Source organism: Patiria miniata, unplaced genomic scaffold, assembly GCF_015706575.1.
Source record: "Patiria miniata isolate m_02_andy unplaced genomic scaffold, ASM1570657v1 HiC_scaffold_20, whole genome shotgun sequence".
NCBI classification, from domain to species: Eukaryota; Metazoa; Echinodermata; class Asteroidea; order Valvatida; family Asterinidae; genus Patiria; species Patiria miniata.
Window position 1 is genome coordinate 28,915,742 of NW_024037059.1, and position 20,914 is coordinate 28,936,655.

Here is a 20,914-nt window from a genome sequence, read left to right on the forward strand (position 1 = left end):
CGTCACATTTATGGGACTAGGCCATGATTTGATGTGTGTCTCAAACACCTTGGAGAGTTGTGAGTATTTTCCCCGAATTTCTGAAGTGGGAACATTTATCATTGGGGTCAATGGAAGTTTATTTACTGGTCTGCAACCCTATGGCCTACTGCGATGTCATGGCTGTGTTTACAGCCAGGTGTGTGTGCGGTGAAGCATGGCCGAAATGACCGTCCGTAGAGTTTGTAAGTTTATTCACAGACTGTGTGATAGACCCGTTCACGGGTCTAGGGGCCTAGTTGACATAGCCCCACTAGTGTGGCCGCGGTATGCTGCGCTGAACCTCTGGCCACACACCGTGGTCCGCGCACTACTGAGGACGTTTTCATCAAAATTGCAGGAAATTTCTTACATATGGTTGTATTCTACGATGTGCCATCTATCACTTCTGGGATGCTTAGGTGACTGTAATGATGTTCAAACTTCAATTTTCCGAGATATTCTTGAATCTTTCTGGAGCCCATATGCACTCGTGAAACGTCTGGTGATGGCAGCCATTTTGAATGTGACAAGAGATGACCTCAAGCTGTGACGTCGCGTTATGCAAATTGCTTGTCGAGCGAGGGCGCAAGTTGCAAATGCGACGGCTGTTTCCTGGGGTCGCACTAAAAAGCATCAACACAGCGTCAATACAGCGTCAACACAGCGTCAACACAGCGACAACACAGCGTCAACACATCGTCAACACAGCGTCAACACATGACAGAAGCGTCAACACACCGTCAACATCCAAAACACATTCTGAATTGACAAAAATAGGTATATAATTGTAAAGCATAGAATAAAGGAGAATTTCCATTGGATTGAGTTTCCATTTTGTTGTTAAAAATATAGTATTTTCACTGGCCGTTGTCCGCCATCTTGACTTCGCACAAAGCTTGGACTACACCATTTCAAGTAGGGGTGTGTAGGTAATGACATTATCTTATCATAAACAACAGAGGGCGCCATGATGCAGAGGGATACCAGTGCATTCTGATCTGTGAGAGACTGAGGGACTGAGGTTTATTGTACAACGCTATCACCCTTTAACATAATGGAATGGTCTGCACTGCCACTGAGGCAACATGGCAGCCGATCTCGGAGCGGCACGGAGAGCCAATTTTCTTGAACTGAAAATCGCAATTTTCAGACGTTTAACCTATTGATTTTAAGCGAAAATCTTGTTTCTGTCCACACTCCATGGGTTGCATACTGCTTTTGTCACTTTTAATGCATTTTAGATGTGTTGACGCTGTGTTGACGCTTTGGAGCATGTTGACGCTGTGTTGACGCTTTTTAGTATGACAGGTTTCCTGTACCATGCATTTATCGTCTGGGGGCCACGTGCACTGATCTCTATTCAGGATCTATGGCACAGGAAACAGCCGTCGCATTTGCAACTCGCGCCCTCGCTCGACAAGCAATTTGCATAACGCGACGTCACAGCTTGAGGTCATCTCTTGTCACATTTTCTTCTTCCTTACAAGTGCAGACTTCATGGCTGCCATCACCAGACGTTTCACGAGTGCATATGGGCTCCAGAAAGATTCAAGAATATCTCGGAAAATTGAAGTTTGAACATCATTACAGTCACCTAAGCATCCCAGAAAAAGGCAGAAGTGATAGATGGGACATCGTAGAATACAACCATATGTAAGAAATTCCCTGCAATTTTTATGAAAACGTCCTCAGTAGTGCGCGGACCACGGTGTGTGGCCAGAGGTTCAGCGCAGCATACCGCGGCCACACTAGTGGGGCTAACCGCGGCCACACTAGTGCAGTGGGGCTATAGGCCTAGTTGACACGGTAACAGGTCATCTCGTACCTTGGGCAACTCGTACCTTGGACAACTCGTACCTTCAACTCGACGTCATTATACCGAGTCGTACCTTGGACAACTCGTACCTTCGGCAAGTCGTACCTTCAGTTAAGACGACTCGTACCATCACGCGTAAGACAAGTCGTACCGTCAATCAGGATAATGATCCGAGGCTGAATAAAGTGGACCGTAACTCATTGGAAGTGGACTGCTTATTAAAATAAAGGTGAATCTCTTTTTGGTATGGGGTCGCTTTCCCCGGGCCCCCAAAAAGAGGAATTTATTTAGCGCGAAGCCGGCCGCGGCAGCTTACACGCACTGTGTGCGCGGCATGCACAAGCCCACGCGGCATCCGTGCAAAGTGACACGGTTCTTGCGCCGCGCTGACCGGTCAATATGGACGTCTGTGCACGGTGACATTGATGCAGTCTGCCGTTACGTTTAGAGACTTAGGCTACGTGAAAATATTATGGAACCAGTGATGTTTTTATCCAAGATTCACGTCTTACCATCATTTCTACAATGAATGACCATCATTGAGATGATATATATATGAAGAAAAAAGTGGCCAAACCCCCGCCCCCAATTTGTAAATGTTTCGAATAAACCAGTTGATGAATAAACCAACTGTGAATTTTTTTTTTTACATTTTAGACTTTCAGACTTATAGCTAGGAAAGGACTGAATCATTTAAAAGTACTGACTGCTCTTGTATACTTTGGTTATTAGACTTCACAAGAAAACGCAGAAATTACTTTATTTAGACACATTAAATGTTTAAATTTGATTTTTATAAATTTTGTCGGTTGGTTTTAATAGAGTTTAATAAAGCTCGCTCTGGAAACAGGATGTTACGGTGGTTAGGCTGTATTGCATAATTAAACCACACCAAATCCGCATCTGAAGTTTCTCCACTATAAAATTCAATAGATGAGTGACACTTCTATAGATGAGTGACACTTCTATAGATGAGCGACGCTTCAATAGATGAGCGACACTTTGGGTGTACTTGTTAAACCGCCGGCCGCTTCCGAGTCACCGGCATCGGTACCGCGCACGACCGACCGCTGCTCGCGCCCTCGGAGGCCGGCCCGCCAGGCCCAATGCGTAAACTAATGCTGCCTGGCAAAGCCATTAGATCTTGAATGTGGTTCTGTACTGTGAGAAGGAAATTAACTTTGACTTGAAAAGAATCGTATCGTTTGGGAGTCAAGGAACCACACACTAAGTCGCGCACGTACAGTGTACATGTACTCTACTTTTTATTCTGATGGTACGAGTCGTCTTAATTGAAGGTACGAGTTGTCCAAGGTACGAGTTATCCAAGGTACGAGATGTCCAAGGTACGAGTTGTCCAACGTACGAGTTGTCCAAGGTACGAGTCGCCCAAGGTACGAGTTGACTCGAAAGCGTTGACACTGTTCACTCTGTTTTCTCCACCTCAAATGCAGCTATTTTATCACTAAATTTGACATGTTTTTACTCATTATAATTTCACAATTATTAAACATGAACCTCTGTCTACATACCTACCGAAACATTCAATGCATTAGGGCCTACAACAAGTATTCACACCACAGAAACTCCATCAGCACCGCACGACCACTGCAGGCAGCCATTACGCTTCTTGTTTCCAGGTGACGAAAAATCCCGACAAATGCCGAATGCTCGTCATCGGAAACAAAAATACATCGCACGAAGTGAAATGTCGTTGACCTTTCAGATTTGTCCATTACTTCAAGAGGGGTACAATTTAATCATTTTTAGAAATATCTATTTCGATCATTTCAGTCTAAGTATTTATCATTTATATGCAGCTAAAAGTACATTAAAAAGTCTTAAGGTAATTTAGTGAGAGAGAAAAAAAGTGTTAAATTGACAACAGTTCTTGTGTCTATGGGAAATAAAAACGTAATATTTTATTACACCCCTGTGTGTGTGTGTGGTAGATCCTTCACAAAATGGCGGAAGGTGGAGTGAGAAACTGTCCGTTGCAGAAATGTCGTTAAATATTTGTATTTTCCATCCTTCTGGAAACTGATTTTGTGGCCGATCTATGTTCTGAAGAAGCATGAAGGATAAACACAGACGTAGGAAGGGTCGGACGTGGGCTGAGGCCGCTAAAACGGTTTGTATTTTAGTGGTCCAATCGTACGTGACTTTACTTCCATGACTTCAGTTCAGCTCTTCAAATTTTCATCATGTTCACACATTGCAAAATGGGTGCAAAATGACTGCATGAAATGTGGGTAATGTTGGTTGAATGGAACTTGGAAAAAACAAAGAGAGGAATGAAGGGAAAGTCATGCCTTTTCACGCTTTTCATCACATAATTTTAAAATTGACTGGTTTTTTTTTGGGGGGGGGGGAAGTCTAAGTTTGGAGCATTTTGCATTTTGTTGTGTGAGCATTTGCATCACCAAAAATTCAGCTTTTAAATTTAATTCTAATTTTGCAGAGAGAGTTATCGAAATCCAAACGTGAGACATCACGTTGAACTTGATGTGTACCGCAATGCATTGTGAATGTTAGTTACGAAAAGACTCCTCAGCTAACATTTTCATTGTGTAGATAAAACAGCACCCTCTTGAGTCTTGCATCTTCACACTGCAGAATGTTTCATTTTTTTTTAACAGAGGGCGATATGATAGCTGTTGAAAATTGCGTTAAGGCTGCTGTAATGATAGCCTCTACGTTTGGGAATAAAGAGGCTAAGTTTGGAAAGAAACATTTAAAATTTTTGTAAGAAAATGTTAGATTTTAACAACTCCCCATAGTTTGTACACAACCTCAAAACATGTCAAAAGTATCATTCTTTACATTTGGACCCTTTTGGCAGTACCAATCTGAAGAAGAAGAAAAAAAAGAAATAAACAAATGGAATTTAAAAAACCCCAAAAACGACCCCCCCCCCCCCCCCCCGCCCAAAAGTCCTTATGAAAAATCTAATCTTCAAAAATAGACATTCATTTTGCCATAACTTGACTGTATTTGGTATAACTACAGGGTTTTGAGTTTTTTTGACAGTTAATAAGTAAAATTTTAGGTGTGACTTGATATATTTCTATGCAGATTTGTTAAATTTTAAATCTTAGACACAGATTGAAAACTTCAGGCATGCAACTTTTCCTCGGATCAGCTGATTTCCTCTTTTTTCACTTCCAATGTGTGCCATTGAAAATAGAAAAACACTGTACAAAGTCTGGGAAAAATTTGAATTTCCTCTTTTTTTGTGACTTCCCAGTTGCATGCCTGAAACTTGCTTGGTCAATGTTGCTTATTTAATCCATTGGCACATGTGTTACAATGCATTACATTGTATTACATTGTATTACATTGTATTACATTGTATTACATCGTGTTCATTCACTGAAGAATCAAAACCATAGAGTGCTTTGGACACTATAGTGAATTATAGGCAGGGTGGTTTCGGAGTTGGGGTGGTTAATGTTAATGTAGACAATAAAGGATGTTGAGTGGGGTTTTTTATACTAGGAACTCACAGTCATGACTCATGACAATGAGAAGGAATTTCCCCTTCAATGTACGTCTGACCTCAGAAGTTGACACATTTACTTTGTTCCTTTTCATTTTTTGTAGGTTTTGGAGAAGCAGCCCAATACGCCCATGAGCTGTAAGGAGATATTGAGAAATATCAAAGAGGCTAATCTTAAAGACATCAGGTAATATTGGATGGCAATCTGTCCAAATTCACGACAAGTTTATTTCTCCAAAAAAAGGCCGCTAAAAATTGTACCTAGAACAAAATCTAAGTATCAAATTTGGGAAACTTTGGATTTTTAATTCATCGTGAAGTTGAGCCCTTTTGTATGTAATTGTTGTTGGTTGAATACTTGACCAAAAAAACCCTAAATACTGGATAGAAAACTATGCTTTAAATTTTTAATTTACACGTTTTGACTTTTACCGGAAAAAGCAGGAAATTATAAAAAAACGGGTATTTTTGAATAGAGAATGAAACCCAGCAAATTTACAATCATCCCATTTTATTTGGGTTTTGACACAACAAAAATACCAAAACAAGTAAACTTATTACCACCAAAAGCAAAATCAAAAAAAAAAACCCGCCCCAAAAATTAAAAAATTCCAAAACTAAAACCAAAGCAACAATGCAACCAAGCACAACAAATGGCAAAAATCCCCCCCCCCGAAAAAAATGTTCCTTTTCCTATTATTCCATTCAAATTCCTTGAAAAATTACAACTAAATGATGCTTGCAAATCTCATACCATCTTGCGACATGACTCAGCATGTAATGATGAATCTCCTTTGTTTATATATAGGGACATTGTATTGGGAATTCACTGATAGGCAGAGCTGAACCTTATTGTGGTGACATTTTAACTTAATTTTAACCAAACGTAAATGATTATCTCCGGTTTCCTTGGCATGAAACGACTGAGAATATTTCTATTCCCCCTGGATGGGATGCCAGTCCATCGCAGGTTACTCCCCAGCTAATGCCAGTACCCATTTATACTCCTGGGCATAGAGAGGCAAGTAGGGTGAAGTGGCTTGCCCAAGGACACAACATATGACCAGCAGCTGCATTCGAACCACTGACCTCTGCTCATAGGTCACAAACTCTAACCACTAGGCCACACTTCCCCTATGTTCCAACTCTTTCCAGGAATGTTTATATCAATTTAAAATAAGAAGTGAGTAATATAAACAAAATGTTCTTGTTTTAACTTTCATGCCTAACCACAAACTACAACATGGAACTGCCTTTATGAAGAAGGTAAGAGTTAGGTTTGATGTGCTTGCATTGGTTGCTGTGAAATGGTGTGGCATGGAATTCTTTTCTTTCCTAGGATATTCCTGCTGCTGTGGGAATATTGAACTTTTTGTTACAACATGAGAAATGTGTGTATCGCCTTACAAATGCACTTGTTTCTAATGAGATAGTAAGAATGTCCAAGCATGTACTCCTTTAGAATATTACAATATCGTTTTGATGCGTGTGACACCTCAACTATAGCATTGTCCTAACTATAGTTGGGATCATCCTAGTTAGGGCCCTTGCTGTATATCTGGGGGGTCTCATGGGCATGGAATGTGTTATTGAGTGATTGCCTATTTGCCTGATATAGTATGTACTGTTTGCTGTTATATATTTTGGGATATTGCCAAATTTCTAAACCTGTGTTACAGTAGTACACACATGGGTGACAACATGTGTGCCTCGCCAACGCCACGTTGCGTTTTCTAGCAATGCACATCATATGCGTGTGCACACATGTTGGACTTTTGTATGCGCATGCTGGACATCAATCATTGCTGTGATTGGTCAAAAATATGGGATGGGGCTTATTAAAGGTAGGGTACATCATTTGCAGCTATCCAAAAAGTAACTGACAAAATTATTGTTCCAAATCATACTTGGTTTAAAGATAGTCATGGATAGTCAATGTGAAATTATTCTTTCTGGCATGCTGTTATTTTAAAGAAAATAATAAAAGGCGGCCATTTCCAAAGATGTGTCAAGTGATACATTTTTGGAAATTTCCGTTAGTTAGTTGGTTTGTAATTCGGTGAATCTGTGAACAGGTGCGCGCAAGCGTTGACATGATGTACATGCACGCACGCGGTTGCTTATATTCGTCGGTTCAGTGCGTGACATCGCGTAGCTGCAATCGGCTGAATGAGAACGTGTCCCGGATACTGATTTCGGCTGCAACTCAAAAGATGACTCGGCAACATTTGAATTGAAATTGAAACCCTAGGATATTGTTTTCTTGGAATATACAGCATTCACAGAGCTAAGACTTCTTCAGGTTGGTTGTAAAGCACCCATCTTTACATTTTGAGCACTTTTGTTGCCTCGAACGAGAAAAATGCACAAATGACAAATTATCTACCCTACCTTTAAATGGAATTCATTTGCAGTGCTTGCTGTTGGTTTATATGTTATATCTTGATTCATGAGTGTGTATGCCCAGTTTTCTCATAGTCTGAATACAGCATTTTCTTTGATGCAGTTGAATAAACTAGTCTATTCCTCTATCCATTTGCTACAGTGGCACTGTACCGTCAGCTTGCTTGAATGCTGTCCTGCATGGTGGCTGTCGTGGACCTGACGGAACTTTCTACAAAGTGGCCGATATGATGGGAGTCTATGGACTAAGGGTAAGTTTTTGACTCGTTAGCACTTGTATTTAACTCGTTAGCACTTGTATTACATGGGTAAAACATGACATTCTCTTAACCCACTAGCAACTGTACTACATTGTATTACATTGTGTTTATTCACTGCAGAATCAATAAAACCATAAAGTGCTCGGGCTGTTTCAGGTGCTACAGTGAGTAGTAGGCAGGGCGGTTTCGGGTGCTACAGTGACTAAAGGATGAAATTTTCCATTCTTTGTTTTCACAGAGTCATTTATCCGATGAGGCTCGGAGGATGCTGGAATACAAGCTTGATGACTCGGTAGATGTGTCTAGTACCCTGGATGCCTTAGAGGAACCAGATGCTGAATTAGTGGTCAACAAACAGCAGTCAGGTACCAAGAAAATGCGTGAGTGAAAAAAAATGGAGACATGCCTGACATTGTAGATATAGCATTCGTAATTTCTTTTATTTTTAGAGTTGAGACGAAGGTACTTATTGTTTATTGAATTATTGACGCGTGATTGACTCGTCCGTACTTGTGATGGACGTGTTATTGACTTGCTAGGACTTGTGATTGACTTGTAAGGACTTGTGATGGACTCTTTAAGACTTGTGATGGACTTGTTAGGACTTGTGATTGACTCTTTAAGACTTGTGATGGACTTGTTAGGACTTGTGATTGACTCGTTAGGACTCGTGAAGAACTTGTAAGAAATTGTGATTGACTTGTTAGCACTTGTGATTAACTCATTAGGACTTGTGATTGACTCGTTAGGAATTGTGATTGACTTGTTAGCACTTGTGATTGACTCATTAGGACTTGTGATTGACTCGTTAAGAATTGTGATTGACTTGTTAGCACTTGTGATTGACTCATTAGGACTTGTGATTGACTCGTTAGGAATTGTGATTGACTCGTTGGGACTTGTGATTGACTCATTAGGACTTGTGATGGACCTGTAATTGACTTGTTAGGACTTGTTACTGAGCTGTTAGGACTTGAGATTGATTAGTTACGACTTGTGAAGGATTCATTAGGACTTGTGATGGACTCATTAGGACTTGTAGTGGACTCGTGATTGACTTGTTAGGACTTGTGTAAACTAGTTAAGACTTATGATGACTAGTGATGTTAGGACTTGTGATGGACTAGTTTAGACTTGTAATGGACTTGTGATGGACTTGTAATTGACTCTTTAGGACTTGTGATTGACTCTTTAGGACTTGTGATGGACTTGTCTCCAACACTATAACTGACCTCCATGACAATGTGCACTGTTTACTCCCATGTTTGTAATTTCTCCTCCAGCTGTGTGTTATCTACCAGAGAAAGCTCATCATCTCATTCCAGCGTTGCGACGCTTCACGCTCTACCAAATCCCGACCACGTCCACGTCCTCATCAAGTAGCGCGTCGTCGCACCGGTCGCCACCGAGGGCGGTAGACTCGGAGGATCAATTCCACCATCATCACCACCACCGTGCCAAGGGCTTTAAAGCCACATCGCAGATGCACAGCCCGACGCGGATCAAATTCACGCTGCACCACAAACACCAGCGACGGAAGCAGCAGATTGTGCCCAGGATTATCTTGAAACCTGTGAAATCCCCAACGGGAAAAGAACCTAATTATGCAGGTAAGACGTCTAAGTTAACATGGAGAGGCAAGCTTAGTAAAACTAATCCTAGATCACAGATATTCCATTGAAGTGATTCAGAATGACTATTCACCGGAAGTCTTTTCATGCATCTGGTCTTCACATTGGGCCGCATTTAGCCATTCATTGGTGTTACAGGGTAATCCTATATAACAACACTGCCCGACTCGCAAGTGACAGTGAGTCAGATAGAGAGATTAGTACAAAGAGGATACTGGGCTGGCCAAAAAAAACATTTCTTGAAAACATGTACAACTGCCACTCAGTACATCTTTAATCAACCCTAACCTTCCCAAATCTTCCAAAATCCTCTTTGCAAAATGGACTTTTTTTGCAGAATTGAGGCTGTATGTCAAAAGTGTGCGGCTGATTGTGGAGGATGCACTGTGTCAAGGTCTTAGGCCGGACCTTGTGTTGTTTATGCTCAGACGTGCATAAAGTTAGGCCTAGATTATACTTGAAATCCTCCGCACTGCTCCATGATGTCACTGGCTCTGCCTCCACAAATTGACAGTGATTGCTGGAGGATTTTGCAGGATTGAGGCAGTGGTCACCCCTCCAAGGACCACATTCAAGAAACAATGGAGGATTTTGCAGGATTGAGGCTGTATGCAGTTTTTACATGGAGGCAGTTGGAGGATTTTGCAGGATTGAGGTTGCATCCTAGCAAAAATGCCTATGGAAATAGGGTTAAATTCATAAAAGCTATGGTGTATTATTGTGGCATTTGCATTTGTCCTGCAGTTTTCAAGTTGCGTTTTTGTTCAATCTGAAGTGTGCATATCATGTATAAGCAGAAGTGTGGATGCACAAATTGACTTCTGAAAACTAACCTCTGAAAACTCAAGTATCAGAGACCTCTGGAAAAATGAACAATACATTGATGCATAAGAGTTAAGTGAATGACTGCTATTTATTTCTCCCATCTTTTTTTGTTTCATGGAAACTTCAGCGGAGGTGATTGATTTAACGCCATCTCCCAGTGACAACGAGCGAGATTCTCAAGCCATGCAAGATGACGACGTCGACACGGACACCAGCAAAGACGACAACTCCGAAAATAATCTCAGAATCGCCCAAAATGTCAACAACGCACAACACCCAGCAGAGAACACCCAGAAAGATCAGTCAACCTCGTCCTCAGATCAACAAGGACAAGCCGGTAATCCATCGAGTACATCTGATAGCTCTGGGAATGTGGTTGACAATCAGGTCGAATCCTCACGAACTATGACCCGAAGCAGCCTAGGGGTCAGAGGTGATGGGAACGAGACACCTGGTGTGACGTCAGCTAAATCTGAAGCTCCTACCGCTAGTCGGGTGTCGCTACGAATCAGCATGAGACAGGCATTACCACTGCAGACACAGACGAGGTCCCAGACCATGAGCAAACTAATGGCCAATGTTCCTGGGTTCAGCGGCAAGGTGAATATTTTGTGGGTGTGTTTTTTGTTTGTTTGGGGGGGGGGGGGGGCTTTTTTTAATAGAAGTTGCCCATTACAAGCCTGACAAACTATCAAGATAAAGGAAAATACTATTATAGTGATCTGTAAGAACAGGATAAATATAGGATCCTAATGTGAAATACAAATCTAAATAAGATCAAATTCGGGAAAATAAGTTATTCTTCAATGCTTGACAAAACAATTTTGTGGTAGAAAATATTAGACAAACAATCTGAAATGTAAAGTTACTGTGATATGTCGAGCAAATACATTAAAATTGCATAGCTGAAGCTATGCCCTACACTTTGATGCTACTAAATTTAAACAAAAATCAATATTTATTATCTCCTTTATTCTCCTACAGCCAAGAAACCGAGAAAAGAAGTTTTCAGGTAAGATGATAGAAATGTTTATAAAAGTGTGAAGAAAATTAACACCATTTAGTTTCATTAACCCTAACCTTACAACTCCATCAAAATCCATACCCCTATTTTGGGGGATTTTGGCAGAGAAGCCACGTGTACCAAGTCCATCAAAATCCACCAGCACCAGTGGTGGATTTCAACGGATTTGGTCCTGAAGCATTATGTGAATCACATTCAATGATGGATTTTGACGGACATGGTCTCCTACTTAATAGTGAAACTAAGTAGGGAGTTAGAGTTGAGTGCTATTTATCTTTTGAATGTTTCTCTATTTTGTTAATACAATTTCCTTTTAATTTAATAAAATTTCATTCATTTGTAATAAAGTTATCACAGCATGAGTGTTATAGTGAGTTTATAATTGGGATGTTTTTTTGTTCATATTTTTTAGTTTTATCAAAATTGCATCCTCCTAAGAAGATGAGTCTTCATGTAGATCTTGAAACGCCGGATTCCATCTTGGCCAACGTTAACCTGAAGGTAAAATAAAATGACTTAGTGTTTCAATAAATTTATATTTTATGTTAAGTGTTTAGTCATGGTATAAACACTTGCCCAACACAACAAACACTTTCTATAGTTAGAAGCCTGCCAAGCATAACAAGATCCATCAGGTCAAATGTCTCAAGGCCCAAACTGCCTCAGAGTCTGTGGTCACCAACTGCAGCAGGATACAACTGTGGCATTGTTCTATGGGACTAGCTCTCATTGTCTCAGAACTGGCCGTTTATGCACTGGCTCAATGCAGCAAGGTCCCAAAGACTTTCACACGTCTTGCAAGGGTCAGGACTTTCACACGGGCCAGGACTTAATTTCATTATGCTAACAATTGTAATCGTTAAAATATGTTTTTAAAAATAACTTCTTTTTTTCAAGGCGTTGATCAACAAGCACACTTTCAACAGTCTCCCCGCCCACTACCAATACAAGTTGCTGACGCTCCTGCCCAAAGTTGACAGAGTGCAGACCAACGATAACTTCATCAAGTGAGTTTGAATTTGGCCAAAAAGATGCTATCCAAATTTGAGACATGTATATATTATTTTAGTTAAAGGGAATATACATCATTTGCTTTTGCTGTAATTTTCAGAAATGGATGGAATTGGGGGGTAGGAAATATAAAGCAAATATAGTTACATTGACTTTTTGGAGGTTTTGGGTTCGAAAATGCTATAAAAACCAAGAAAAACGATCATTTTCCTGTAGTCTGGTTCCCTGACTCCATATAAGAAGAAACAGAGCAGTTTACATACAATGGGGAATTGTAAGGTCAGGGAACCAGTCTAGCTGGCTCGTACCCGTTCATAGGTTTGTAATCGATTGCAAACAAGTGCAATGGTCAATTGGGGCCAGTATTTGAAAAAAAGCCGCTTGTTTCCAACGCTGATCGGCCGATCAGCGTTGGAAATTGATACAAAAATACAACTTTTCTTGAAAATGACAGTATACCAGGTGCCATGATTTTACAGGATGCTTTAGACTGTCATTTACCACCATCCTATTAAGGTATTTCGCAAAAACTTGGTAGTTTTATTTTTCAATGTTTGCAAATGTTGTATATTCCCTTTAAACAAAGAAATTGAATGGAGCTGGGTTTGAACCTGTTACCTCTGGATTGCCGTTCCAGTGCTCTACCAAATGAGCTATCCAGCCCTATGTTGGCGGTTCCCCATTTTGTCAATGTCTTTGTTCAAGGGGCGCTAGTCAGAAGCCATAAACCTGTATATGCCATGTAGCCAGGGATCACGCCCAAAGTCACGATGCTAGCAACATTAGCAATGCTGCAAACCTGGAAATAGCAAACGGGGATCACTCAGAAAGGAAATGAACAAGAAAATCAATACTAACGCAGGATTAAACCCAAATCGATTACATTTAGTGAATTGATTGTATGATGGTCATGATGGGGTTTTCTTTGGGAAAAACAACAGCTTACAATTACCGACCGTGGTTACGGTGTTTGAATCATGTAGATGGTGCGTGGGTTCAAACCCTGCCAGGAACATGGTGTTTGTGCCCTTGGGAAAGACACTTAACTACAATTGCCTCTCTCCACCCAGGAGTGCGAATGGGTACCTGTGAGGGTAGAGGACCGAATGTGGGCTGATATCGGCTGCCTAGTGTCTCGTGGCCTGATGAACGGGGGAATAATTGTAAAGCACTTTGAGATTATTGATACGATGAAAAGCGTTTTATAAGTATTACAATTTATTATTTATTATTTTTAACAAAATGTTTATTTTGTTCTTATTATCCATTTTTTTTCAGGATGAACGGTTCTGCTTTGGATAACGAGTTCTTCGCCAGAGCCTGCAGTAAATGGAGGGAGAGGTTGTCATCGGGGGAATTTACTCCGGAATCACAACTGAGGCTGAGACAGGAAATAGAGAAGGATATGATTAAGCTAGATCCGTGGAAGGTACGCAGATATTAATGGTAGAGCACTGGTGTGGCATTACAAAGGTCTTTGGTTTGAATCCTGTTAATTGAACAGTTGACGAGTTGAGTGTTAAATTGCAGACTTGCTTTTGGTGTGTTGGGCACTCCTCTGTTTGCATAACTGTAATATTTGTTTTTTCCCGACATAACTTTAACCCCAACTCCCTAGGCCTTTTTGCTAGGATGTAGCGTCAATCCTGCAAAATCCTCCAATTTGCCTCATGGAAAAATAGCATATAGCCTCAATCCTGCAAATTCCTCCATTATTTCTTGAATATGGTCTGTGGAGGGGTGACCACTTCCAAAATCCTGCGGCAGTGACTGTCAATATGTTAAGGCTTGGCCAGTGACATCCTGGAGCAGTGCGGAGGATTTCAAGCATAATCTGGGCCTAAATTTATGCATGGCTGAGCAAAAACTTGACAAGGGGCGGCTAAAGACCTTGACAAATTGCATCCTACAAAATCAGTAATGCACTTTTGCCATGTAACCTCAATCGTCCAAATTCCTCCACTTTGGCAAAGAGGATTTTGGAGGATTCAGGGCGGTTAGGGTTAATGAACAGTGTGTACTCGCTGTTGTCTGTTGGCTTGCGAGAAAAAGTTACTTTACTAGGGTGGGATGTGAATCCATGACCTCCTGCTTACTAGTGCAGAGGCAATGCAAACACCTATTGGCATAAATCAAAGTTTAATTCACATCTTCACCACGCAGAGTTACGTCATACAAATAAAGTAGTGGTAGGTGATGGTCAGTCAACATTAGCAAAAGACTGTTGATTACATTAGAAGATTTAAATACAGTCATATCATTGAAAACAAGGTTAAAGTTACGTAGAGTCAATTTGTTCCATCGTCATTGTTCTGCTGTGAGCCACTGACTTACAACGTTTGACTTTTCATTCTCTTTGTGATTTTAGGCCAAGCATTTTGAACCATCCTGGGGTCAGTCTCTACTCGCTACTGCCCCTGACATCCCAGAATCCTTTGCAAGCATGGGGGTCATCCCACCCGAGGAGAGGAAGTCGCCCGCCATGCATACCAGGAGTTCTTCCCAGAGAAAAGGCGCCGGAGGGCACTCGGTCAGCACCGTGTACCGCAACACGCGATCGGCGGCATCCAGCAGTCATCACCACCACCAGAAGCCGGGTTACGAGCCTTTGACAAGACATCACAGGAGTATGTCTTCAAGAGAGAGCAGACGACTGCATCGGATGACCCAGAAGGAGCTGAAATACTGCGCTACCGTGGAGACCAGGAGCACTCCCAAGCAAGATGCGGTTACCAAGCAACCAGAGTTCAGATCAGTTATTGGAGATATAAACATCAAACCATCATCGAGTAGTAGTTTGCCGCCGTCGTCGCAATCCAATTTTTCTTGCAGTTCACTCCTGTCCAGTATGGCAATGGAGAGCCAACGGAATCAGGCAGCAGCAACCTCAGTCGCTTCCTCAACATCCTCTCAGATGCTGCAAAAATCATCCGCAGGAAAGGAGGTAGTTTCGTTGAAGAGACCCTTGGAGAGTAGTGATGACAGTAAAGAGAAGCGTTTATGCTTGGATGATAGTAGCGTTGTGGTGCTGGATTCCCGTCAAGTGTCTCGAAGTCAGTCTGTTTCTACTCAGTCTTCCGCGACAGTTCTGACTGCCGTCTCATGCGCGAATGCTTCACGGCAACAAACCTCTGCAACAACAGCAAATCCGGACATAAAACCCAAGGTACTGCCGAGCGTGAAATCCTCAGTGAATGTTGGCAAACAGGGGACGAGAACACTCGCTCAAATCAAGGCGCAGACTCAAGCTCGGGCGCAGGCTCACGGACAGACGCGTACCCTGGCACAGATTAAAGCACAGACAACTGCGAAGCTGTTGGCGCGATCAGCGGCTCAAGCGGAAGCTCAGAATCAGGCTAAGATATCCGGTCATACGCCGACGATTCTGAACCGATCGCGGTCTCCACAGTGGAATACCGTCAAGACAGTGATTCCTGTCGCCCTGTCAACAAGCCCTGCTAATAACCCCACCCAGGCATCATTGAATCAAGTGCCCAAGCACAAGCTCGAGAACCATGTGGTGCAAGTCAACGCATCGAACCAGCAAGTGGTCCAAGCCATTCAACCGTTCATCATCAAGACCCAACCGGGTAGCGGTGTCAGCGTGGTCTACGTGACCCAGCCCAACGTGGTGACTCTGATGCCTGCCTCAGCCACGGCCATTCAGCGGATGAACAAAAGCCCCGGCCTTGCTAAACCTGCGTCCGTCGTACAAACCACGTCTAGTCCGAGGGTCGTGGTGGAAAAGATCCCACAGTTTACAACTTCAGTCTTGGCAGTCTCGAGTACAAGTGCATCTCAGAGGCCCAACTCAATCAAAACTCTTCTGAACTTGAAAAACGCATCGGGAGAATCCCCAAACAGTGCCTCACCACATGAAGAGAAGAGTGGCAACACAAACAAGACTCTTCCTAATGGGACTAGTCCTGGAACACCAATGCATGGACCGACTAAAAATGAGAATAATTCAAGGGCAAGTGAGGTTGTAATCTTGGATAATAAAACCAACACCATGCGGCAGCAGATTGTGTCAGCTAGTGTCAGTGGTACACCTGTTGTCTCCTCAGAATCAATTAAGATTGTTACAAACAGTAACGCACAGGTGGATCCGTTTTCTTGTCGGTCGACGCCCAGTCTTGTTCTCCAACCAGTCGACATAGCTAACGGAAGGGAGTGTGCAGATAGCCTGGATGCCTCGCCCGGCAAATGCTCGTGTCGGTTAGGAGCCATGGTCGTATGCAAAGGTTGCGGAGCATTCTGTCACGATGATTGCGTCAGTCCGACGAGTCTATGCATGGCCTGTGTAGTAAGATAACCATCGTAAGTTAATTGTTGAACAATTTCAGCATGTAATTAGTTTGTTACAAAAATGGTTTTTGTTACAAAAATGGTTTAGGCTCCGTGCACAAGTAGCCCGCAATGGTTACACAGGGAAATTTGGGGAGACCACTGAGAGGGATATTCAAACGCATTTACAATGCCAACACTTGTGCAAAGACGATACAGGTTCTTGGACATTAGTTGTGCGCGCTTTGTCCCATATATGCGCGTGACTCGGTACGCGCACACGGTGCGTCCCTCCAAATGGGGCTCTCGAAGTGGTCGCAAACGCCCTCTACTGTCCGTGCAAGGAGTCTATAAGTTCACTGTCAAAAGAACTGCTGAAGTTTGGCTAGTAGCAATGTATAATTACCAAGCAGGTTATTTGTACTGAACTTTAATAAGACTATACAACTTTAAATGCATGTTGAGACGTAGTAACTCGGCCTGTGAAAAAAAAAGCAAAATCTGAGGCCCGTTCTAGACGCTGTGCTATTGCTGCGCTGAACTTAATTGAAATGAGTGCGGCAATAGCTGGTCTACAACATGGCAGTTGCTCTAAATGCCGAATATAATAGTCAAACCTTAATGCATCTGGAGGAACTGGCCAGGTTAAAGCAGTTCAAGTAGTTCAAGCAGTTCAATACATTTTCAGCGCGATCTTAATATTCTCTCCAATTTCACTCTCTGTGATGCGGATGCGAAAGAGGGTATTGTCAGCATGCGCTTTCCTAAAATGTTTGCCCCAACTTCGAATTGAATCGAGTTCGTCACGGCAATGGCACAGCGTTTAGAACAGTGCTGTGTTACTGCCGTTCAGAACGACGATAGCGTGGCAGCCCTGTTGAGCCAAAGGATGGTGCCGTGCAAAACTCAATTTCTGGAGCCAAATGGTTCTAAACGCCGTGCTATCGCTGTGCCGAATTTTAAAAAGCCAAATTAAGTGAGTTTGGCACGGCAGTAGCACAGCGTCCAGAATGGGCCTTAAAGTCAAATCAAACTGCAACGGAGAACCAGTAATGGTTGGTCACCCTAACTTTCAATCCTCAGCAAATTCATGTACTTAACTGCTTTGTAATGTGTACCTCAATACAGGATAAGTCTGAGCTTACGGACATTAGGGGTACAATTTTGGAAAAAATTAATACCTCGTAGACTTACTTGCAAGGTGATTTTGATATAGGGGTGTGCATCGGAACGGGTTTCAGATTATGGGATCGGGTACCCATAAATGGATTGTGGAATTGGGTATTAACTTTACAAATTACTTAGTAACTTCTCAGACAATGAAAAAAAAAAAAGGTTTCGAATGCCATTTGTGGGCCCGGAATTTTTCAAAATGAAAACCAGGCTACATGGAAAACAGATTTCACGTTGATGTGCATTTAACTCGCAATGACACTCGCGAAAGTTTATATATTTGGCATACTATACATGCAGCAGACATTTTTCGCTATTTCAGAATAATCTCTGCATGTGTATCAATGGTATAACTGGACCAGAGCTTAACCAATTTTTATCTGAAAGAAATGCTTTCAATTGTAAAACTCCTCTATGGTTGGGCAAGCAGGATTGATTATGTGTCAAAGTTATGTAAATATGTTGTATAAAATCTGTACATGAGCTGGGCATTGCACAAGCGAGAATGAGGAATCACTACCAGTCGTGAATATTTTTCACTTTGCAGTGAATCCCGTTTGTGTCCATTTTTTGTTCACGTGAAAATACACGTATAGATTAAGGAAGGTTGCGGATAGCACATCAAAGCAATAACATAGAAAATGAATAAAAAATGAAAAACCCATTTCAGGGCCAATATTTATAAAAACGACCTGCTCGCAAAATATTTTTTCCTAAGTTTAAAGTTTGTTTTTCTGCAGTGAGTACTAAAATGTAGGCTGTTTTATTATTTTGTATTTTTGTTTTGTTGAGTTGAAAGCAATATAGAGGGAAAAATATGTAGTATACTGACGCCACTTCAGAAGTTGTGTACAAAGTCTATGGAGAGTCAAGACAATTTTCGAAGTATTTCCTACCAAAATTGGAAAGATTTCTCGGTCCCAGATTCATGTCTTTTCAACATTTTTGCAATGACTGACCTTTGTTGCGATATATGAAGAAAAAAGTGACGTCAGGTTGCAACATTCTTTCCATGTAGAGAATTGAAAAGGTATATGGAATATAACAAATTTGTGACCATTGCATACACATTCTTTTTGGCTTATTTAAATATTTTTGTTCAACTGTATTTTGATTTGATAATCTTTTACAGGTATATATTTAAGTTTGCTCTGTCTTATTTAAGAATCAAATTATTTAATGATCTATTATTTTTTTTGGCATGGCTTGCTTTGTACAGTGCACATGTTTACCTGCTCATCAATGGACCGATCTATTAGGCTCCACCCCTTGGTGTTCTGACCAATCACAGCGCATCTAGAACATGCAGTGTGGTGTTGGAGTGGCCCATGTGTGTAGTGGGCGGGGCTTAATGGATCGATCCATTGCAACTCTGAGGGGTAGATCGAAATTGAGGGGAGGGGCCTTTGCAAAAATATGTTCGCATCCTCTTGTATAGGGTGGTGCAAAAAGAAGAAAAACAACTTTTGACAGGAATTTCAACCTTACTTAACTTATTTGAACTGTTTTTTATAACGTAGTGAAGTATAGCTCTTCAATCATACGTGGTGACAAAAATGTTTTAAAAAATCGCAAGAATAGTGTTATTATATCAAAGTCACCAAAATCACTGTTGTCCACGTTTAAGTCTAATGTAGTGTTTTTTGTCTTCAAATCAAGCTACGGAGCTCAGTCAAGCGGATGGAATAAAGCTGTCCATGGACAAACAGGTTTGGCACATGAAATGTTTAAACTACCATATCTCAGAGACAAAATATGCATTTGCAATCATTTTTTCGTCACTTAATGTTTAAAGATCGATATTTTAATACCATTACATTTAATTTTTGAAATATGCTCAACAAGTAGGCGAAAATTGCTGTCAAAAGTGGGTTTCCTTCTTTTTGCACCAACCTGTATATTAATCATGCTATTTGATTTGAGTTAAATTAAGAATTAAAATTGTATTTATTCATTTTCTTTGCGGGTTAGTTGCTTGCATAAATATACATGCATGAAAATAGAGTGGAAAACGGTGCAAAAACACAACTGCTAAAAAAAATTACAAATAATCTGTGAAACTGCAAGTAAATATTCCAGGAGGCAATGTTAAAGCAAGCTTAGGGTTTCTCCGCACCACACAGAATAAATGCCTCATTGAAACCCCAATTTGTAACCTTTTTTTGTAAATAGATCGTTAAGCAGTGTACGGATTGATTGCAAGAAATGGTAGCATTGATTAACACATGTATAATTTATGTAATTTGTAATAAAGAAAGTGAAAACTCTTAATATTTGCCTCGTTCTTGAAATGTTTGAAAACGTTTGAAAACTCATGTATAAATTAGAAAACATGCAAAATCAAACATAAAAATAAACTTAAAGAAAATAAAAGATTAGTCATTATTGATTAATATTCAAGACAACATTAAAAAAACGGTGTGTGTAAACCTAAAAAATCAGTGTCCATTACAAATTAGTATAAAATAGGTATAAAGTTAAACACAAAAAATGACAATCAAAAGAAAAAGCATGCAAATTAACTCTAAGGCCGAGTAAAAATAAAATAGATAACTTCTCATCCAGGCTTTTAGAAAAAAAATGAAGGTGGACATTTGTTTCCCTTTTTTTTTTCCAAGATGGCGGCTTGATTCTTCCATTTTCTCGAACTCGTTTGCTGATACAAAATTGTGTCCGAGGGAACTGTCATCCTTCTACATACTTAATAAAATTGACAATATATTGATATTATTTATAAAATATATTTCAAATTATGATTCAAACAAAAACAATTTTTTTTAAAAGGAGGCGGGCAGGGATGACAAACGGGTTAATTTTTTTCCTTGGGCTAAGTAGTGGCCTCTTCTGACAGATATCAAAAAGCTAAAGATCTACAAATGGTAAAACTGGGAATGTTTGTTGGCATCTGAATTCTGCTTAAAGGTATTATACAACATTTGCTTTTGCTGTAATTTTCAGAAATGG

General features: G+C 40.9%; 2 protein-coding genes across 4 annotated transcripts in view; one reads left to right on the top strand and one right to left on the bottom strand.

Annotated features, from left to right (window-relative positions):
* The window catches only part of LOC119728513 (coiled-coil domain-containing protein 178-like), a 28,643-nt gene extending 25,143 nt beyond the window's left edge, over positions 1–3,500 (bottom strand). Inside the window, exon 1 of the mRNA XM_038200783.1 lies at positions 3,374–3,500. The gene's annotated coding sequence lies outside the window, so the exon portion shown is untranslated. The remainder of the gene's footprint in view (positions 1–3,373) is intronic.
* A 271-nt stretch (positions 3,501–3,771) lies between these two features.
* On the top strand, positions 3,772–17,273 carry LOC119728510 (putative Polycomb group protein ASXL2). 3 transcript variants are annotated; one of them, XM_038200779.1, is made up of 12 exons: positions 3,772–3,968; positions 5,441–5,523; positions 6,600–6,602; positions 7,882–7,990; positions 8,238–8,379; positions 9,283–9,609; positions 10,583–11,055; positions 11,440–11,467; positions 11,892–11,980; positions 12,377–12,486; positions 13,769–13,919; positions 14,859–17,273. In XM_038200779.1, the coding sequence occupies exons 1-12, from the start codon at positions 3,912–3,914 to the stop codon at positions 16,803–16,805; spliced, it is 3,519 nt and encodes a 1,172-aa protein (XP_038056707.1). In that variant the 5' UTR covers positions 3,772–3,911; the 3' UTR covers positions 16,806–17,273. The 3 variants fall into 3 exon arrangements, with proteins under 3 accessions (XP_038056707.1, XP_038056709.1, XP_038056708.1); XM_038200781.1 differs by having other exon boundaries at positions 8,238–8,364; XM_038200780.1 differs by lacking the exon at positions 6,600–6,602.
* Positions 17,274–20,914: the final 3,641 nt, after the last annotated feature.